At 35.8% G+C, this 23,378-nt stretch overlaps 1 protein-coding gene across 1 annotated transcript in view; it reads right to left on the bottom strand.

Moving 5' to 3' along the window:
• Positions 1–2,500: 2,500 nt before the first annotated feature.
• GRIK2 (glutamate ionotropic receptor kainate type subunit 2) overlaps positions 2,501–23,378 on the bottom strand; it is a gene marked incomplete at both ends in the record, with an annotated part of 428,838 nt that continues 407,960 nt past the window's right edge. Inside the window, 2 exons of the mRNA XM_082305204.1 lie at positions 2,501–2,665; positions 18,494–18,744. Of these exons, the coding sequence (XP_082161330.1) occupies positions 2,501–2,665; positions 18,494–18,744 (416 nt within the window). The remainder of the gene's footprint in view (positions 2,666–18,493; positions 18,745–23,378) is intronic.

Below are 23,378 nucleotides of genomic sequence, written 5' to 3' on the forward strand. Positions count from 1 at the left end.
GGAGAAAAGAAAGGTTTGTTTGAATATAATACAGCATTTTATTACATGATTTTACAAACTCTATTGTAAATCATCAATCAAATGCAATAGCCAATTATTTTTTCCATTCCATACCATCATAATTAGGAGTTTTCATTGTGTTGTATGACAGTTACTTTCTTTCCCTTTGTATTTTAAAGAATTAACATAAACTTAAATATGTATTACGTAAGTATATTCATTTTCAGAATCTTTGCTGAAGGTGTTTTTATCTTGTTTATACTTCAAACAAAGACAACCTGTTCTTTGTTATCACATAAATTGGGATGAAAATCTCACAAATATAAGAGAATTTGCTTTCTCAGTCCCTATTCACAATGGAAATGGCCAGCTCAGTCTCTATGAAAATTTATGAGAACCGGGTAGTAGACACAAACCTCCCTCTTCCCCCCAAATTTCATGATATAATTTCTACAACTTGGATGATATATCTTATACTCCTGTGCTAGAAAGTTGATGATAAGATTAAATTAAACCCCAGTAAACAAATTATCTCATTACTCACCAATGACTGATTATCTATGACAATTTTAAAGTTTGTATTTTTTTTTAATTAGCCAAATTAATTATTTTCCATATAACGACCACCTTCATAATCTTTTTTTCGTTGACATAACATTCCTACATAGCCGATCCTATCCATTTTTAGTTGAGATACAAATTTACAGTAGATGGAGGTGCAAGATTCAGCATCTGTAGGGCAGTATTCCAAAATGTTATGTCCAGCAACTCACCACAGGCAGAACATATAAATTAGCTTTGAAGCAGTTAAGAGCCAGATCCTGCAAAAACTTATCACAATGTGCTGTACTGGCTTCTCTCAGAAATCCCAGCAAACTCTCTGGCCACGTGTTTAGTGGCAAGAATTGGCAGGATAGGGCACTAAGCTGAGCCTAAGTACCAGTACTGACACAAAGTACTGTACATATGTTGCTTAAATGACACAGCAAAAATAAAACAACTAAAACTGACATAATTTTAATGCTTTTTTTTTTTTTAATTTTGTGCATTGGATTCAAACAGCAAACTGAGTGCACTTTAACTCTTATCACAATGTGGTCAAGAGGTCTGTGTCTTTTACCATTTACACACAATTGTTCATGACAGCATGTTATCAGCCTAGTGGAAACCAGGGGTGTAGCATGGTAAGCAGTGGTGGTAGTGCACCTATTTTTTATATTATCTAACTTGAAAATATGTCTCTTCTAAGATTCCTTTTTCTTGATAAAAATAGTTTTCACCAAACGTTGGTGGTGCACACGCACTACCATTCATGCTTGGCATCACACCCCTGACAGAAACACATGTTCTTATTTTGTTGATAAAAAGTATTACAAAAATTTCCATACAAAAACTATTTTCATAGAAATCTTGCATTTCCACAAATAAACCTGAACATTTTTTTTTTTTAAAAAAAAACTGCTCAAGAATTTTGTTCATTTAGTACTGTGACTGTATTGAAAAATGCAGTCCTCCTTAAAGTTCTCCACATTCACTTCTTTTAGGTGACCCATCCCACTTCCAATATTAGCGAGAATTGCACAGGCTCCATTGAGTTCAATTAGTAGCAGGAACAAGGGTTTCAAAACCCATTTAGGCTAAAATGCAAGCCCTCTATGTGTGAAATACACTGCTTCCCACCCCCCTCCCTCTTTTCACAATTAAAGAAAAAAAGTAATTGCTTATATCTAAAGTTGTAAGATACATTCCTTTGTACTAAGGAAACTTTCATTCATCTAAAAATTGGGTCAAAATTATGGAATTTTTTTGTTGTTTTTTTAGATCAAAGTTCCAGCCCAGATAAATTTAAGTTACTGATTTTTTTTAATTATTATTTATTTACTTAGTTCAGTGACACAGACAGTCCAAAAAGCAGGTGAGCATCCTTGTATTTATCCTTCTATTCATGGGATTCAAGTTTCTTCACTTTAACATTTCCTCCCATCCAGGAAGCTCATATCGCCTGTCCAGATGGTAGTTTCAGTCTACCAGCAGTTACCAACTCTTCTATGCTTGGAAGTTCAGAAGAACATATGGTTTCTTGTTCCACTACAGTTCTGAGATATTACTTTTACTAGACTCCTTTCATGGTTAGTATCATCTTGGACATTTATTCTCCATCTCCTGGCAACCGTTGAACTTCAAACGGAACCTGTAATTTCTCACTGAGACTGCATTTGAAACCAGCCACAAAACTTACATGGAACATTCACTCATTCAGAATGGTGGAAATCCATGACGAACAGTGTAACCCCGCATAACTTGGTTGATCCATGATGCTTGTGATTCGAGTCTGGCCATTGCAACTGCTGAGATCACAGAGTCTGTAGTTCATAGACACAGCGGCATGAGGTAACTCATTTTATTTTGCACAGGTTGCATATTTCCACAGGAAACATTCTCGCAAGGTTGTTTGGAAAAAAGACGACAGTTTGTGCTTGGGGTATTTGGCTTCCCAGCTCTATGCCATGGTTTCTTTACCCGGCAACCTTCTGTCGTTAAACGTGTGCATGTTGATAACTTCTTCTGTTTTCACAATAACAGGGGCCTGTGGCTTGTGTTTTAATCGACGCTGACACTTCAGAGACATTCTTAGCTCCTCTACCATGGCACTACAGAAGGACCTCTACAGAGAGAAATAAAGTAAGAAGAAAAAAAACAGCTGTAAGAAATGTTTAGCTACAATGACTAGAAGCAGATTCACTCTATTGGCACAGTCTTGTCAGTCTTGTAAGTTTGCTTTGTCTCAGCCTGGAGCTCATAACAAATTGCTGTCTTTTAAATATGCATCACATAATAATTAAAATGACTTATCAAGCTGTGATGACTCAGTGAAAAAAATCACCTTGTCTCTACAATTATTTATCTGGCAGCTATTGACTATGGATGCATATGATACAACATAAAAATATTTCAAACAGATGTTCTGTTAACATAGTTTACCCTTACAGGACAGCATCTGAATGTAACATGTATATTAGGTATTCAGTAAAATCTCCTTGCCCATATTTAAAAAAATAATACATTTCATTTCTATAAGATTTAAATAGCTGTTCCTCAACAAAACAACAAGCCTCAGTGTAGGAAGTTTACCTAAATTAATGTTTAAATACTGTTCAAATGCAGACCCATTACTGAAAACAAAGATCTACTCCATTATTTTTAATATCTTGTGTATCTAAACACATCTTCCACTACTATCATTTGTGGAGTATATATTTGCAAAAAATATTCAGTTTCATTTATCTTTATGAAGAGTATATTATCAGAAAAAGAGTTTATTAACATGTTTTCATCAAAAGCTGATCCTCAAAGCCCTTTTTCCATTTTACAGAGCAAGAATTTTGAAAAGTAAAATAAAATCTCCCTTATTCCCTCAGTCTGACTGAATGCTCGACTGCTAATACTGTGGTGAGAAATTAGCCTCTCCTCAGTGTGAGAATTGGAGTATGGATGAAATATGGAAGTAAAGAAGAAGAGCCTCAGTTTTGAGGTCTGTGAATTAATGACTTTTATCTTTTACTTTAACTTAAATGTTCTCCAGTGGAGAAATGTATTAACTAAATAACATCTCAGAGCCTGAGATATTATGACAAGCCTCTGACAATTGCTCTCACCCAAAGCAAATTTGAGGTATAATCTAGCCCTTTGCATTTTGCTTTCTTAGTAACTAATCTCCAGTCCAGCGAGAGCAACAAAAAAAAGACAGAGCATCTGGAATTACTGTAAATATCTCTTGATCATTGTTTGATTTTGTCTGATTAGTGGTAGATCATCAGTCAATATATGATTGTCTAATTTGTGTCTCCAATCAAGAACTCTGCTTTATTTGTAAACCGTTACATCTTCATTATTCATACAAACCTCTAGTTTGGAGCTTAGATCCAGAAAATATTTAAGCACCTCACTCTACCTAGTTCTTTGGGAGCCTAAATTGAAACTGTGTTTATCAAAATCTGCATTCACCTTCCAACCTCCAGGACTGAAGGCACTCTGAGCAGTAAGGCACTCAGTTTTCCACATTAAACTTTATAGGTTCGTCATTTAGCCATAGTCAGTAGAAATTCTGCTAAACACATTGGTGCTTGGCTTAGTCCTGGATCCCACCAGAGTTGGTACTCAAGTTCACCATGTGTAAGGTCATCAATTCAGTAGGTGTGCTCTCAAAGGACCTAACAAATCCAGTTCCTCAAAAAAAGTGGCAACTGCTAAAGAAGGACACATGGCAGACGTTACAACTTTCTTCTGTGCAGCTATTCATCAGCTGGAGCATTAGAGCTGAATGTGAGACACCTTTGAGAGCGTCAGTTCAACAGTGTTTTCTGCTGGAGGAGATTTAAGCTTCAGTGTCTCAGCAAAGTGCTGTAACCTACAGGCGTTAGACCATTGCAAGGTAAAAACACTTGCAGTTTCCACCTACTGATCCCGTTCCACTTTGCACAGAAGCAGTTAACAGAGGCAGAGCAGGAGAAAGGGAGAGAGGGACAGCACAGGCTGTTCTGTAGATTAGGGATTATAGCACACACTGGCAGAGGAAAGACTTCAGGTAGTTCCTGTTTCACTGTTGACTTCAATATGTTTGTGTAAAATTCTGTCCAGTGCAAAAGAGTACAAACATGAGTTGTCTCAGTCATGGGTTAGAACTGAACCGGAATCCCCCAAATCCTGAACAAATGCCCTCTTCTCTAGTCCTTTGCATGCGTAAGGGAAGGTGGGAAGGAAAGGGTAATCTTACTCTGGCTGTGATACACTTCCTTTCAAACATCCCTTTCTCCTGCTGAGTTTGAAATAAAGATATGACACCTACTCAACTTATGATAGAAAGGATTTAGGCACCTACAACTAAGAAAAGTTTAAGTTGTGAATCCAAAGGAGAGGAAGGTATATCCCTCTGGTGCAGGGTCAAGCACAAGTCCTTCAGAGGCCAAAGTTCAAGACAAAATTCATCATTTCTGGCTGGCTACGTGGAGTGACTTCTGCAATGGACACTCATTAGCAATCCCTTTTAAAAATGTTCTGGTGCACTGGGTTGACATCCAAGACAGAACTTATGGCTTTCACTGTGTGAATGAAGTGGCTAAAATTCCTAATTGAATGGTCTGAGCTGTAATATGTCAGATCTTCATGCACAAGATATCTTCGCTTAGCATTGTGTACAAAGCAGGAAACTGTACCTCCTTCTTATCCAGCTATACTTTGAAAGAAAATATTCAATTCTCTTAGACTATCTCTTTTTTTAAGAAAGTGCTGTTGCTTAACATCAGAACTGCAGTTATGATTATGAATCTGAAATTAGCCCTGAAATCTTTCGAAAGGGCAAGATTTAATTTAATACTCCCTAATGGCTTACAGACTAAATTGCTAAGGCTTGCAGATCTTGGCATTTCCACATTGCGGGAAACCTAGCACATAAGTCAGGAATTTCACGGGGAATCCATTAAGAAGTAAATGCTGCAACTCTCAGCATTACACCACCTCCAGCCATTATATGGCTCTCACCTCTGGAATCAAAGACGTAATGGAAACATTCTGAGGAACAAAATCCTTCTAAATTTAAAAATGGTGCATTCGCACTTAACACTTTCAAGATTTGTCTTTTTTGCCAAGACACCTAACAAGAGTGCCAAAACAGAGTGAATCCTTCTTAAGATGCATCAATCCACTAAAACCTTTTTCAAAGATCTGCAAACACTTACCAAAGGGTATGAATTTTTAGGTAATGTCAGTAGGAACAGGACTACAATCAATAGCCGAGAGGTAGGAAGATACATGCACTTGATGCCAATATTCTGAAATATCCTGAAAATGAGATCTCAAGAAACTTGCCAACACATTTTATCTGAGAATTTTACCTGGATCTGAAAACTCATTAAATGAGAATTGTTGGCAAGATTGACAGTCTTAAAAAGGCAGTTAACACAATTTTGAGATAATTATTTTAACTAGAAAATTCTTCCATTCTGTGTTTGCAAATTATTTTGTATAAATTAAGTTCATGGGAACTTATCTGCATATATTGTATTAAAAATATGATATAATGACTTCATTTACTAAGTTTTTTATATATGCTCTGTATTTTAAAATATCAAATGACTGAAAACAGTAAACAGTATTAGCTCCCAGACAGTACCACTCTTTTGGTAACTGAGCACTGAATAAGAGAAATATTACATCTCTTTTTCTTTTTTTCTCTTCCCCCCCCCCCCCCCCAAATTTCACTCACTTATGTATTTTAAAAAAGATTAATTTAAGGCTATGTAAAAGTTCACGACCTGGATCCTTATTCTTCTTCGGGTTCTGTCTGAGAAATATAAGGAAGAGTTTCGAGCTGAAATTTTGATATTTTTGATATTGCAAAATCATGTTCAAAGAGGTTTACAAAGGAGTACTTTATGTTTGACCTTTTTTTTAGTAGAAATTCTTTTCTTGTCTCGTTTCAGTTCCAACCTGTGTACAGCCTCCATTTTCTGTACAGTTAGACTTTGTGTTCTTTCACCATTAAAATACAACTTTTGGAGTAATAAGACATGAAAAAAAGAAGCAGCTCTAGAATATTTCTTTTGTGACAGATAAATGACATTTTCAGATAAGATTTTAGAAACTATAACCCAATATCTTGATCCTGATTTCAATTGACCATTCAGATTGTTACAGAAAAACAGTGAAATGTTTACAGAACTTATAGGTTATATTTCAAAACTGTTGCCTATCATGAAAGTGAGCACTTTTAGTATATAATACAAGACTCTCCACTTAATTCAAAGAACATAACCTTTTGCCACTGACTTACCTTCCACACTGCAGGCATGTTACAAGAACATCAGTTATTATTGATTTTTCACCAACCCTTACAAAATCGTAAGTTGTCTTCTTAAATGTTACCAGAAAGTAAATGCTGCCTCCAAGTCATCTTAGATCTAATCAAATAGCAGAAGAGTTGAAGGAAGGCATACAGTTCTCTAAACACTAGTGCAGTTAAGTGTAACTGTTTTGTTGCAGCAAAACAATCACTATAAAACATTAGAAAAAAGAGCTGCAATTCTAAGCGGGGAGTTCAAGTGTACAAAAGAAAATTTTAATCAGAACTGTAGTTCTTAGCCTTTTAACACAAAACAATTTTGAAAAAGCTTTAGAAAAGTAACTGATACTTCTTTCATTTGCCACAGCTGACAGCTCACGTCATGTAAAATCAAGATAATAATTTTGCAAAATATTACCACTGTTTACAATCTATTTAGACAGCTTGTGTATGGCTTTATGGCCTGAGAAAAAAACCCATATCTTTGCATGTATGTATTAATATGAAAGCTAGACAATATTTAAATTGTTTTCATTATATTGCTTTATAGGAATTTAGAAAGGTAATTAGAAATCATTATTAGCATTTGTTAGACACAGAATTATGAGACTATCACCATAGATTTTGCTTTTAACAGCCTAAAAAGAGCAACAGGAAGACAGGAATGGCATGCCTGCACCACTCTTAACATTCTCATTTAAGTGAGTAATATTCAATATGTTTTAAATATAAAAATCTCCAATTGCTTGCTGGTTTATATTTTTTCCACTCTTTGATGCAGTTACTATAAAGTTGACTGTCAACATTCAATAAAAAACTATAAGATTTACCCAGAAGTTCATTACTTCCAGTCTTGTGTGTCAGATAGTATTTGAAGCCTTGTTTAATTTTCTTAAAACAGTAACAGCAGTAATCCTGCATCGTCTTGTTACGTTATCGGTCAGTGTTCTAGCATTTAGGAGGATATATCAATCAAACTGTTTTTCATCTTCTTGAAGTTAGCTGAAAATGAATGCACAGCACTACCCTGGTCCTCCCTCCTAATCAGTTTCTGTTTCCATATGCCAGTCCTCCAGGGATTTTGAATGTGTATATGGAAAACCTGTCAATCTTAAACCCCCTAGACAGAAACACGAATCCTAGCAAAATATTGACTTAGTATAACAGAGAGATGAACTATTCATGGAATTAAAATAACCTCAGAAAAAGAGAAATCATATTTCATTGTAGTTGAACCATTACCATTTCAAAAGAAGTTAAATTGTAATGATCAGATTTTTAGGTTGCTTAGTTATATACCTAGTCTTAGACATGACTGTTGATCAAAGATGGTACACATATATATGTATATACTTATATATCTATATATACATAATATGGTTACATTAAAAATATTTTGCCACAGACTTTTCTGATGTAGTACACTTCCAATCCATAGCAAGTGTAATGCACAAGTACGCCGCAGACTAAGTTCACATCAATTAGCTGAAAATATCACCAATATATTCTCAATTTCAGATTTAGCACTTACTGCTTTTTTGGTAGAAGTAGAGCAAGCAGCCATTTTAGGAAGTTATTTTCAGGCCAAAATGTATGGGAGATTTCATTACCTACTGAAATACAGACAATAATACCAAGGAAAATGAAAATTGTAATTCTGTAAATTAAGCTTTGCTTCCAACACAGTACCTACAAAGTCGAGACCAGTAGAGTTGTTCCGGACAGCTCAGTGAAACATTAGGTGCTTCACTCTGTCACTGAATTGAATGCTGATTGTTTCAAGGACTTTTCTAGCTATTTTATGGAGAGGATCAACGAGAATCTGATCGGACTGACCCTTCTTGTAACAAAACAACACTGAAATAATCTGCAGGCTGAAGTGCTCACTGAGTTTGAGTTACGAGATGAACTTAGGTGACATACAGGACCTCATTGGTGGCCACTTCTAGCATAGATTGTTAGTGTCTCCCAGTGGGACAATAAGATTCCAGCTTGCCTTAAATGATCTGTTCAATAAATTATCAATTGGTGTCCAAAAAGCCAATTCAGCCACTCTCAAATTCTAAAATTTATTTCCTGACAAAACAAAATGCACTCTGGTGGATGAGAGAGACCTCTGTTAAATCAACCCTGATTCCATTTAAAGTCTTCTGAAACTATTTAACCTGGTTTCCAGTCTGAGTGCAGCCTGACAGCTACACTAGTTCCTGTGGCTGATGGGGAACTCCTATCAGTGCAGAAAGCTTTTTCAAAGGTGGCTTTGTTTAGGTCTGCCAGCAGCCTTTCTGGCCATTGCACTGACCATGATGTTTTTCTGACTCACCTGTGGACCTAGGCTGGGGCAGATGGGATTGCACTTGTGTGGTTCCACTCTTTCCTCTCAGAGAAATCCCAGAGGATGGCATAGGGCAATTGCTCATCAGCCCCGAGGGCTCTCTCTCATGCAGGATTCCACAAGGTTTCATCCTGTCATCTCTCCTTTCAACATGTATATGAGGCCACTGAGGAGATAATGAAATAATTTGGGCTGTGGTGTCATCAGCACGCAGATGATACACAGTCCTACTTTCTTGTCAGACCAGGATGGTGCAGTCATTTTGCACTTCCAGTACCTGGCTGAAATAGGGGTATGATGGCAGCTGAATCCCAGGGAATTAGGTGCTATGTTGGACAAGGAAAGGAAAGTATTCAGAAGATATTATCTACCCTTATTATTCAGTTCCACCTCTTGTGAAAGAGGCTTACAATCTCAAGATTTCTCCAGGTTCCTGAGTTTGGTTCTGGGTTTTCAAATTGGATCAGTGGTGATAAGTACTATTTGTCACTTGTGTTTCAGTCAGTGGCAATAATTTCTACTGGTGTGAAGCTTGCCACGCCAGTCCAGGTCTTCCAGAACATATTACTGCAGTACAGTGTCCCTGGACTATGGGTACAAATGACTGCCAGGTGCTTAAAAAGTGCTGATAGCAATTCATAGTACTTCAGCCATGTAGCTGCCACTGAGCAAATAAATAACAGAATACGTAATACTGACTATCTGATTTAGAATGATATCCAATGCAACATTTTAATGGTTCTGTATGTTGTGATCACAGCTGTGCAGAGTATTTCCCTGCCTTTCAGCAGAGATGATCCTGATTGCATTGAAATCAGTCACCCGAGATCTTGCGCTCTCAGCCACTGGATGTGAAAGTTCATTCACCTGTTAAATCATTGTTGATCCTAGATCTAAATTCATTCTCTGTTCATCCAAGGAAGGTCAGGTTTGTTGATCTTCAAGCATGGTGAAAGGAAGTGATGATGATATGTAATTAATCCTTTGGAGTATGAATCTATCATCTGGATTAAAATACTGTATATAACACCATACAGTTTAATTTGAAAATAAATAGTCCATCTTACAGAGATATTTTAGAAAATAAATACAACCTGTCTTACCTGAGTTTAGCTGTATCTAAACAGCTTTTTTTTAAGTTTGCTGAACTGAAGTTCACAGTACATTATCCACTGTAAAAATTTATACTAGTTTTATAGTTCAGTGTGATAGTAAAATTTGGCATGGCCTCAAATCATATTGAACAGAGAGAGACTATTAGTATTAATTTGATGCCAATGGTTTCTACTGTTTTGGAAACACTAACTATTATAGTCATATTGCACTACATAATATCAAAATTGTTAGCATCCGTTTCTCTATAATTACATGGTTTCATCTGGCAGTCTAGGATATTTTCTCAATCTAAAAGGCAGCTGGAAGTGCTTGTTGTTACTTGTTGGCTCATATAAAAGTCAAAGTAATCTAAATCAGATTAACTAAACTATGTTTGCTACTACACTTAGCTATAGTATAGCTGATTAATTCAAAATGCAAAGATTAATATTTATATATTAAAATATTTGTATACATGGCATGTTAAAGTAATATTTAGGGGAAGACTGAAAAATTATTAGAAAGACATGAATGTTCTATAATCTGACATTTTTTTTCCTTAAGAATGAAGAAAATATTTTTTTCAGAGGAGACAATAATTATATAATGATGTTAATGTTTCTTCTTTCTACTGATGAGTGAAAGTGAACTGTACTTGCTATAAAATAAATTACATGTAAGGGTTTCCAAAAATTTTTTATACAACTTTAAATTCTTGTCAAACATAAAATATTCCGTAGCTCAGACCTGTAATTTAAGTCCTGATCTTTGAGTGAATATCTATGGTACAATAGTGAGCCTCCTGAAATCATATTCCTACATTTGTACTTGTGCAATGGTCAGCTTTACGTACATTTCTAACCTTTCTGTTCTTTGTTTCTTGAATGATATAAATTAAGATATTAAAAATAAGCTCAGAAGCAAGGTCCATTACCAAATAGATATTGGTTGAGCTGCAATCAAAAATCAAAATAGAGATCTTGTTTTTAATGTTTTATTGTTTGCAAATGATTTTTAAAATGCCACAGTCAGTCAAATTGCTTTTTCTCACTTTTCCCACTTTTGTCTTTTCATATCTTTTTTCTGTGAAAGGTGGGGGTTTTTGTGGGTTTGATTTTGTTTTGGCAGGGAAGTTGTTTTGTATTGTTTTTTGTAACAGTTTCTTCCATTAGAAAATATCCTCTAATATGTACTTAGGTGGTTTCCAGGAGGGCATTTAATTATAATTAATACCTCAACTTCACGTAATCTGTACAATAACACACACACAAATTAGCCATAGAAGTCTATACATCCACATACAGTGCTCAAGGGAGTACAGGATGATAGAAGTTCCCAATTTTCCAACTGCATATCTGCAGAATGCAATGTGCTAAACTTGGAAAAACATTTCCTTTCATAAGTTGTCACAGCTGCTGCTGCTTTTCCCAGCCAACGTTAAAAATTCTGAGGTTACTTCATTACAAAACGTGACATGACAATACAGACTACATCACTGACTGTGTGTTGTATAAAAGTTACTTGGGATATAAATCCCAAAGCTTTTACTTCGATTTACCAAGAATGCTCACATTCTTTTGTTTATTATAGCCTGAGGAACAGGCTTTTCAACTTTAAAATCTTTTGAACTTGCCTCCCCCTGGAAAGGAAAAAAAAATCACTAGGCTGGGATTTACTTTGGTGTTGTTCCAATACTATTATAAATTACTGTCCCAAATATCAAAGGCTTTTGATATTAAACTATTAGGATTATTCTCTGAACTCCAATAACACTGATTTAACTGCATTTTTTGAGAAAGTAATAAAAAAAGACTTTAATGAAAACTAATTTAGTAAAATTTGGAAAAAAACCCAAATCATAAAATATTCTAGTAAAGTAAGAAGGGATCCTAAAAATGTTTTCATTTTTCACATGAAATTATTTTGGTAACTTTGTTTTGTGCTGTTGTAAAGATAACAATTAAAACAACAGTGGAAATACTGACTTTCTACATATCCTGCTGATAAAGAAGCACCCACAATATTTCAGTACTGATTAACTTCTTCCTCCAAGACTATTCCATATAGGACTAGTTACATGGATGCACTTTGCTCACCTCAATTCTAAAATGCAGCATTCTAAGACATAATGAATTAAATTTATCCTGGTGCAAACAGATGGTAGAAGGACCTTAGCTTTTACACTAACTTCACATAAACAAATCAAGAACAGTTAAACCGTATTTGAGAGAAGCACAATCAGGACATGGTGTCAACTGTATATGGTTACAGCATAACAGCTTTTTCAGCCTAGCAGCCCTTGGCCCCTCCTTGCCTCTTGGGAAGGGTGTGGGTCCACTACATTGATAAAACAAGGTTTCAAGATAACTTCTCAAGCCAATGCCACCTCCTCCAAAGAAACCATGACCAGGCAAGAATTGAAAACTCTGTCATTTCATGGTCGCTGAGCCCAAGAGAGCCTCCAACCACCACATCACCCACCAGGCCCTTTCTGTTTGTAAACAGCAGGTCCAGTGGGGCACCTCCCCTGGTTGGCTCGCTTACCAGCTGCGTCAGGAAGTTATCTATCTTCCACACGCTCCAAGAACCTCCTAGATTGCTTTCTCTCTGCTGTGTTGTATTTCCAGCAGATATTTGGTAAGTTGAAGTCTCCCATGAGAACAAGGGCTAGAGATTGTGAGACTTCAGCCAACCGCTTGTAGAATACTTCGTCTGTTTCCTCATCCTGGTTGGGTGGTCTATAACAGACTCCCACCAGGATATCTGCCTTGTTAGCCTTCCCTCTGATCTTTACCCGTACGCACTCAACCTTCATTACCTTCGTTGAGTTCTAGACAATCAAAACACTCTCTAACGTAGTGACCCTATACTTGGCATTGGTGAGGCCGTGCCTTGAGTACTGTGTTCAGTTTTGGGCCCCTCACTACAAGAAGGACATTGAGGTGCTGGAGCATGTCCAAAGAAGGGCAACGAAGTTGGTGAAGGGTCTAGAGAACAAGTCTTCTGAGGAGTGGCTGAGGGAACTGGGGTGGTTTAGTCTGGAGAAGAGGAGGCTGAGGGGAGACCTTATTGCTCTCTACAACTACCTGAAAGGAGGTTGTAGCGAGGTGGGGGTCGGTCTCTTCTCCCTAGTAACAAGCGATAGGATGAGAGGAAATGGCCTCAAGCTGCGCCAGGGGAAGTTTAGGTTGGATATTAGGAAAAAGTTCTTCACCAAAAGGGTAGTCAAGCATTGGAACAGGCTGCCCAGGGAAGTGGCTGAGTCTCCATCCCTGGAGGTATTTAAAAGACGGGTAGACGTGGTGCTCGAGAACATGGTTTACTGGTGGACTTGGCAGTGCTAAGTTAATGGTTGAACTCAATGATCTTAAGGGTCTTTTCCAACCTTAACGATTCTATGATTCTATGATTCTAAGGACAACCATTTGCAAGGGTGACAACAAGCAATGTTCAATACATTCTTGACACTGCCTTCAGCAATACTGTGAAATTAATCCTAGATTTTTCGGCAGTGCACATGTAGTTTCTACCACACAGCTGACATTTGTGGTAATATCTAATCACTGTGTGAAGGTGGCATCAAAATGCAAGTAATGTCAGAGACAACTTTTAAAAAAAAATCAAAAACGAATGAAAGGTCAATAAATTCTCAAACTGAGAATCATCAATGTATTATGTTAAATATTAATGGTCTTCAAGGTCAATGTTTTCCCTGGCCCTTATGACAATAATATGAGCTATACAAAACTAAAAGTATGAAATGGACATAAACCCATAACACATTGAAGCACGTCAATAAAAAAGAAAAGGACATAGTAATTGTTTTAAGTGGCTTCTGTTTCTAACATTGCTTATTCACTGCCCTCTGAATGTCTGTTAAAATCAAGGAGCAGGTCATTCACCAGCAAAAGCAATTATAAAATGCAAATGACTGAGCATTTATTGTCAAGATTGGCTAGATAAAAAAGGTCTGCTTCATAACATGTTTCCAAGCAGATGACATAATTAGATATTTGTATTATAAACAATAGGAAAGAATAAAAGCCTTTAGCATGTTTTTAAGACAGGCTGCAATTAAAAAACAGGTGAGCATTGTGATGTAAATTCTATTAAAAAGTAACAATGAAATTTCCCTCTGAGAAATTAGAAGGCACCATCTTGTGGTTACTCTGCAGGAATGCAGTCGGGACAGCCTCCAACCTGTCATCTCCTCCTACCCCTTCCTGAAGTGTCAACTGGGATGTCAAAATTCTGACATAGACAAGGACAATGCTTTGTCATTCCCAATACTCCCTCTGAAAAAAAAAACAGTGAGACCATGTACTAAGTAGGACTAGAGGAGTTATGTAGTTCAAAATACACCCCAGGTTATCACATTACTCAAATGTGTGTTTGAGGTAGACAGCAAATCCAGAATTATTGGCAATTGTAGCAAAACCACACTTAATTTCTAATAAGTTTAAGATCAAATACTACCATAACCTAAAGCCTCTGCAGCTCAGTAAAGCTGCATGATTTTTTGAGCCAGCTAAGATCAGAAACTTCTATTCCTGTTATCCTTACATTATCAAAACCAAAACATGGTTTGTGCATTTTTCAGAAAGTGTTTGAAATTTTTGTAAACAATTTATTTTGGGCAAGAGTCAACCAGTTATGTTTGTGCCGTCTTCAAAGACATAGACTCATATACAGGTCACAGTTCAGCATTCAGAACTTCTTGTTCAATAGAATCTGCAGCTGTAAATAAAACACTGTTTTGTATGTAACACACATATATATTCACAGCTACTGATGTCTGCTTTGGGTCCAGTCCTGCTAACTGCTCATTCATTGTACCTTGTGAGATAAACTATCCAGACTGATCTTTCTCAACTCAATTGTGTAGCTGAGCAGTGAATTTACCATGGAAAGTTCAATTGGTTCTGTTTTCCTTGGGAAACATATGTAAAATACAAACCAGTATCAATTTAGTTATTGTTTTCATTGGTTTTATAATCAATTATAAATATATAACTATTCAGGGAGGCTAATTTAAGTGATGTTTAGGTTATGATTTGATCATATAACTCCAGAAATACTTTGTTGGTGTTAGTGTCTCAGTATGGTCTAAGATTTACTCTAGTATTTTGTATTACAGGAAGTCTATTACCAGATCTCCCCTAGTGAAACAAACAGCTAAGGTACAATGACATGTGTCTCATTTCACATTTTTTGAAGTAATTAACAGTTCAAAAGTAATAAAATGTACATCTGCTATTTTTTCACAAGCAGAACTACTTCTGACCTGCTGATGGCTCAATGAGTTTTGAATGGCTATAAATGACAGCAGAATTAAATCCATAATATTGTTCTTTTCACTTCCATCAGATCTGGATCTTCTAGAAAATACCTAGTAAATTAGGACACTCATTTTTCAAACAAACGAGCCATAGTAAGTGTCAGTGACTGACAGTCTAACTGTGATAACATCCAGACTTATCTTTGCTTTTGAAAGGCGTCAATAAAAGAGGAATTTCTCTGTGTCTGGAAAGCGTTGTGATAGCATGAATTCATGTGTGGTATTCTGCTTATTGACATCTGTTTCCCAGAAAGACTATAGCTAGTGTCACATGTTTCCTTTGGATTTTTGAGCACATCAGGAGCATGGATGTTCTGAACCACTTTGGTTATAAGATGCAGCAGATTTTAGCAAATAACACAATTTTGTCTGCTGCTTTTCTGAGCTCAGTTCCTTTCAAGATTTCAATCCTCCAACTAGGTTCACACCAGCCAATGTCTCTGTTTATGTGTGCACTCCAGGAGTGGGGTGACACTGAAAATGCTAAAAAAACATATCTAGATTATACCTTTAAATCTGCATTGCCTCCCCACTAGAAGTGTAATTGTACATTTTGTATACAGTAAAAAGCAGACACACATATTAATATGCCCATTTATATCCCATGATACTCCATACATTCAGCAGCTGAAGTTACCTGATCTCTTTTATTTCATTGGTTGTTAATATGATCTTTGATCTTCCCTCTCTCTAAGTGTTTATAAGCATTATACAAATGCCAGAATGACACTCTGATTCTAAAGGGATGAAACTATAAATGTTACCAAAATAGGTGCCTCCTCTCTCCCTGTGGGATAGCCATGGTTTACACAAACTGCATGGTTTACACATCCCAGCAGAGGAGATGTAGAGACTGGAGACAGATGACAGATGCTTATCTCCCCTTTGGCTGCTGCTACTCCCTCTCCTACGCAAAGGGGATCTGCTACATTTGGAGAGGATGGAAGATGTTCACTGAAGGTCTGTGGGTGCTGGGAGAAGAGTGGATGAGGGGATGCTGGGGTAGGCCGTGTGTAGGGATGCTGGCATCATTTTCTGTTAATTTCATTCCATAAGTAAAGTTCTAGTGAAATTTTACTGTTCTCCTGACATCAGGGTATGTGGGTGTAGTGGGGAGGGGAGGGAAGGGGAGGGAAGGGAAGAGACTGGTGGCAAGGAGGAAAGAGAGGAGAGAGACCTGACTCTTTCAGCTGCTTCAGATTCACTCCTAACTTTTTAAAGTATCTCAATGCTTGATGATATGATGAGACATTTCTGGTACAAGTACTGTTAAAAGGTCAGATACCTCAGTCATTGTTATTGCTATCCATCATTAACAAACAAAAATAAAAAAGAAGCAAATTAAAAAAAACAAACCCAAAAAACAAACCCACAAAACCATAGGGCTTAAAGAAACAAGTCCTTAATTAAGAAGTTTCTGTTTGCTTCCTCACGCAACTTCCAACATGCTGTTATTGTCACATAAGATACTCATTCACACCCTGCAAAATACTGAACTCATCTTACAAGATTATTTTCATAACAGTCCTAATTTTCTAAGTGAGTGTTTGTTGAAAATCCAGAAAAGCTAAACCAAATTATACTGACGTCCATACGAAATCCATATCCACCTTAGGAGTAGATAAATATTATTGAGACTTACATGGGTTACTTAAGTAATTGGTATCTTTTTCCTCACAAATTCATTTCAGAAAAATAACATTCCAATAGTATGTTAACAGAAAGGAATCAGCCTGTAGTGTCATAAAGAAGAGGATCTAAATGGTCCTTTAACAATTTAATAAAATGTACCCATGTTCAAACTATGTTTAAGACCTTGTGACCTCACACTGCCTTTGTGTGTATTAGGAAAAAAAACTTCTTTAACAATATAACAGGACACTTGCATACCAAAAGGTTGCCTCAAAAGAAGTGAAAACAAATTGTAAATTTTCTGAATAATAATTCAAGTTACAAAAATTCACTAGTAGCATCTGGAAAAATACCAATATAAATATAGCGGTTGGATTTACTACTGATTTTATTAAATTACATTACTAAATAGAAATATAGAAATTGCCATGGGTCACAAGCTCCTCAAAAGGAGAAGAAGAAAAAAAAGAAAAAGACCTAGTAAAATCCAACAGTTTCTCTGAATTTTTAAATTCAGAATATTTCATAACAATAAAATATATAGTTTGAGTTTCAGTTTAAACATGGGCACATATATAGAGATTTATTTATTTATTATGCAAAAAATGATAATTCCAACCAAGAATTTCACAAGAATTTTACTAATGTTGGCACAATTACAGTATTGTGGTTGTATAAATTGCAAGTACAGAACAAATTAACACTAGAATTTTCAAAACTGAGTCAGTTTGAAATGACAGGACATCATATCAGTAGTAAACCTACCAAAAAAAATCATGCTGATGTAATCTTTTCCAGATGCTACCAGGACAACTTTGCAAGTATAAACTTCTGTAAAGAACATTTCTATAGAGACATTTTTAGATTTTTGACTTTGAGCTACAGTTTGTCTTTTGAAAACCAGAATTATCTGTAGAAGATTAATTTGTTTCCCATTACAGTTTCGGATTTCTTCTTCATCCATAAAATTAACTGCAGTGAACTTCCAGGAGTAAAAAGCTGTCTTTTTTCAGGCTTGAATAAGAGGAGAAATAGTCACTTGTCCTGAAATCTGGCTACAATTAAACACATTGAAGACAAATTAAAAGCTGTAAATGTAAAACTTTGGGTACTTTGTTGTGATCCTTTGTTATACAAGTACTGTATTATGCAATAAACAATCAGTATGCATCACCTACATTTTGCTACCAAATGCTTAAAGTATTATTTAAATAGATCACAAATGTAAAATAAAATAGGAAAAGACAATATTTACCTTTTCCAACTGGGCATTTTTTTTTGATTTGTACAAAAACTCCCCCACTGCCACAAAGACAGAAAGCACCAATCCTGCTGCCAGCACAATGAAGATTCCTCCAATATTTTGAACTCCCAAAGCACTGGCCTCTTTACTTTCCTCCTCTGGGCAGCCATTGCCTCTCCACCATTTCTCTTTCATCATGTGGAGCTTGCCCTCCTCTTGCAGCTGAAGAATTGCTATAGTGATCTTGTCTCTGTATGGAGAACCTAAAGAGACCACAGGGAACATATATTGCATGGGTTATATTTTAAGGAAAGTTAGTTATTCCTGATAGGAATAAGATATAACGTCACAGGAAAAACTATATCCTCTACAAACAACATTTACTGAAAAGCCATTTACCTCTTACCACGGTCACACTGGTCACATAAATACACACCCACCCCCACCCCCCCCCACGTAAATACATATGCACAAAACTTGATCCAGCTGGTGTTGCCTGTAAAGCAGGAAACTTGATGCAACAAGGCCTATCACACTTAGTCCCATGGTCTCAAACATCTTCATGCCCGACTATTATATCCAGCCAAATAGTATTAATCTTTCAATTTCCATCAGGCTTTTAATTATGCTGCATTAGATTTAGTCCAATACACATAAATCTACAGGCTGTTGCTTTATAGCTTGTTACCCTAAAGCTAATCCAAGGTCTGATATGTAACAAACACTTTATACTATTACTTTATAAAAAGAAGAAACAACAATTTATGCTTCAGGACCAAGCCACAAAAGTCTTTATTTGATAGATTGTCAGGCACTTAAGATACCTTCCAAGCACGCACTTACTTATTAACAGTACCAGGTAGCAATGCATTCAGAAAGATAAGGTTAAGTATGTTTGGATAACAGGGATGTAAATTTTCATATTTTAATGTATTTCTTTCTCATAATTCAGTATTTTAAAATGACATGATAATTTTGCAGCTTTTGAACATTTCGATATTTCAAGGGGCAGTTCAAAGGGTAGTGTCATATCTTTGTATGTCATCTACTCTCTTTTTCTTTATATAGTGCATAAGGACTTTTCAATGAGTATTTTAAAATCTACATTAATTAATGAATAATGCCAATGGAGAAAGCTTTTCTTTTCTGAATGTTAGAGAGTAAATCACATCAGTTAGAAGTGCTTTCTATGTTAAGATTTGTGTAATGTTTAAGGAGAGAACAAAGCCATAATTTTTCTTCTTCTCCTTCAAAAACAGGAACAAAAGACTCTTCATTAAAGTGGTTAAGAAATCCCAAGAAAAAAAAAGAGAAGATGAAAAGGCATGGCATCCCCTCTTTCATGTGATACGAATGCAATTCTACAAAGAATCCCTCCTCTTTTTCTTTCTGTCATAATAATGCTACTTCTAGCTATAATTTTTACAGTATTTCCTTTGGCTGAGTAATAAAATGCATTTTAATTAACCTGATACCTTTTAAAAAAAAATCTCAGCATCCTTTAGAGAGATGCTGCCCATTTGACTATTTCATGTACTATGATCAACTGTGAAGGAGCTGAAGGAACGCATGGATAGGATATTTTATACTCTTTATACTCTTGGAAAACATATATTTTCTTCTGGAATTTCTTTCAATTTATTCTTTATTTCTTTAATTTCTTCTTATATATCTAGAGCTTATCACGAGAATAAAGGTAATATTAAAGGATTGCTGTGCCAGCATGGAAGTAAAACATACAAAGGACCATTAATTACAAAACACTAGGCTTTCCCTTTTTTCCAGAATAAAAGGTGGGAAAAGCTGGCCTCAAAGTATTTAAGTTGCAAGAACTTGTGCTTTTATCTTCTATGCTTAGAAAAGAATGATGCTCTGTACTAGGAGCTAAACTGTATTTACACAGGACTATAGGAGAAGCAGAGAGAAAGGAAAACAACCTTTTTTATACCCTCTTGTGCATGCAGGGGCCTAAGTCACACCGTTTCAGACCATCCTGATTATGCTGAAACTCTGCAAAACCCTGTACTTGACACATTTCTTCAGTCAGATGGAAGAAGGAAAGTGAGTTCCCACAAGAGCCTGGGGAAGTGTAAGTGCATACTATAATCTTTTGGGGATATTTTCAGTGTTACACTGCCTATAAATATTTAACAACAACAACATAAATAACATTAGATTCTGAGAAATAATTTTGGACCAAGTTTAATCCATCTTCTGATCTGACAGGCTGCTTTCTAATTAAACTGATTTGCATTTCATTTCCACACTTTCTGTTGGTCTAAATATAGGCAGTACCAACTATTCTTCATGTATTATTTATATATTCTAGGGACCAGATTTGTACACATACAGTTCTATTTCATTTGAAGCACTTAAAAAATGAATTAACTGAGGAATTCATAGATAGAAACCATAAAGCACAGGCTAATCCTATCTACAATTAGTTAAGTTTACTAGGATTGCATTAGAAGCATGCAGTTAATAGTGATTCAGTTCAACAGTATCACTTACTGTTGGTGATTTGCAAAATTTTGCACAAATAGTTGTGGAGTAGACAGATTACAGGGCCTTTGGTCTTTCTACTGCAATATTTGTATTTGTTATACGTTATTATCTTGTCTTAAAAATAGTAGTGACACAAGTAAGGACCAATGTGGGATGACCAACATTGCATGCTGCTGCTGTTAAATTAAACATTTAAAATTTTATACCCATGAAAAAGCTAGCATTCAATGCTGTAGTTCTATTCTATTTCTGAATGACTTACAATGATCTAAATTCATTGATTCACATTTTGCAACAAACAATGAGTACACCTAATAATCTGATATTTGAAAAAAAGGCATTTCAATGCTGTTTATGCTGATTCAGGTAGTTATTAAGAGAACAAAAGAAGCACAGCAGCAATATTATTTCCTAAGGTTTTATTTGCTCCTACATTTTTTTCTGATACAAGCTGGATTGCAAGTCCCAGCAATGGAAAATCCACCCAGAAGTATATGAATTGGCTAAAAGTATCATGGTCTGATCTGTGGATGATAGTTACCATACAAAATGAAGAGAAAATAAATAGAGAATATGGACAAGGCATCCAGATTACACTCTCGACGTTAAAACTATTTTTCTTGCAGAAATTAACAATTTCAGCAAGTAAAAGATTTTTGATGTTAACTGGTAATTTTCATTATCACTCCTATGACATAACTGAAAAATGAATCAAACCCTTCCATGAGGTGTTGCAGGAAGGCCATGTTCTGGTTTTTTGACAATTTTTAAAATCAGAAATAGTTCATTTAAGAGAATTTACCGTTCAAGAGAAAAAAAAAATCAAAACAGAAACTTTAAGACTCCCAGACAATGTGTATGAATGCATTTGCAAAATAAATACAGTATGAATAAGAGTAAAGTAATAAAGCAGAAGGGAAAAAAAGAGAATAAAATTCTGCCATGTGAAGAAATGTGAACATCACATCTCAACTTTCAATAAAAAGACAAGCAGTTGAAAAAAGTCTTACCAATCTGTGCATGGGGGGAAGACTAGGAGAGGATAGACAGAGTGATATTTTAAAATCCGTCTCAAAATCAGGGAAAAAGATGAGTATATAATCTTCCATTGAGTGCAGAGAAAGGGAGAAGTCCAGTGCAGAAATATCTGACTTTTTCTTCCCTCTCTTTTCCTGGTTCCTACTGTTTTCATCTCTCTAGCAACTGATGAGATATTCCCATGACAAACTGGGACTGGAGGGCCTACAGAACATAATCTATACATTATTTGCTGATCCCACTCTAGCTGCTGTTTGCAGGAATGAGAATTTCTGGCAGAAGAAGAATTTTAAGACTTTCTGTTATAGATTATAGAAACCTTAGTGCCTTCCTATGATCAACAAACTCAATAAGGGGTGCAATAATTTCTATTTGCAGTTACCTACTTATGAAAATTTAAAATTAAACTGAAAATTTGCATAAAATTCTATTGTCTGAAGCATCATAGAAAACTAAGATAACAAAGTCTCAGAAATACTGCAGAAGTTATACATAGATAAGTTTTCTGCCCTGAAGTCCCAGTATATAAAGATTTATGCACATAATGATATGTTTAGTCATAAATTACGAACACAGAAGCTTTATATATTGAGACTTCACTGCATACAGCTTAGTATGTTGAAATCCTGCTGATCCGGCTGGTCTTGAAAAGGCTTCCGACTAGATTATAATTTAGTAAATTCTCCTGCCTGGTTACTCCTAGTTTTACTGTTTTAGTTTACTCTGTTTTACTGTTTTTCCATCAATTACAAAAGGAACTGGAGCATATTGGGACCTGTAGAACTGAATTTGGCCCTAAATAAGTAAAAAGGAATAGCAGCATTCCACTAACTCCTTCATTAAGAAAATGTTAAACCAGAAACTTTTTTGGTTCATCATTCCAGGTGCATTTTACCAAAAGAAATCACTACGAATTGTCCAGTATTTTGAAAGTTGGTGCCCATGGAACATAGTTACATGTTACTTTTGATTTGCTAGACAGAAAAATCCATTCTGAACACTCCTGCACCACTGATAGCATCTTTTGTTCCTGTTACTTTTTTCTTTTGTTAATAAAAACTCTGAGACTATTCTACTTATCTTGCAATATTATTTCATACTCTGTGTACTTGGCCTAAGCAAAAGAGAAAGGTAGTTAGGAATACACCATCATATTCAGCATCTAGGTACAAAACTTAGATCATCAAGGACTTCTTCTAGTACTGAAATTTTTATTGGCATGAGAAAGTCACGTGTAACAGGAAAGATATTCATTTAATACCTAGGTGTTGAAGCTGTATGTGACTAGTATCATAGACTCATAGAATTTTTCACGTTGGAAAAGACCCTTAAGATCATCGAGTCCAACCATTAA

The sequence above is a fragment of the Platalea leucorodia genome (assembly GCF_965183815.1).
Source record: "Platalea leucorodia genome assembly, chromosome: 3".
NCBI lineage: Eukaryota > Metazoa > Chordata > Aves > Pelecaniformes > Threskiornithidae > Platalea > Platalea leucorodia.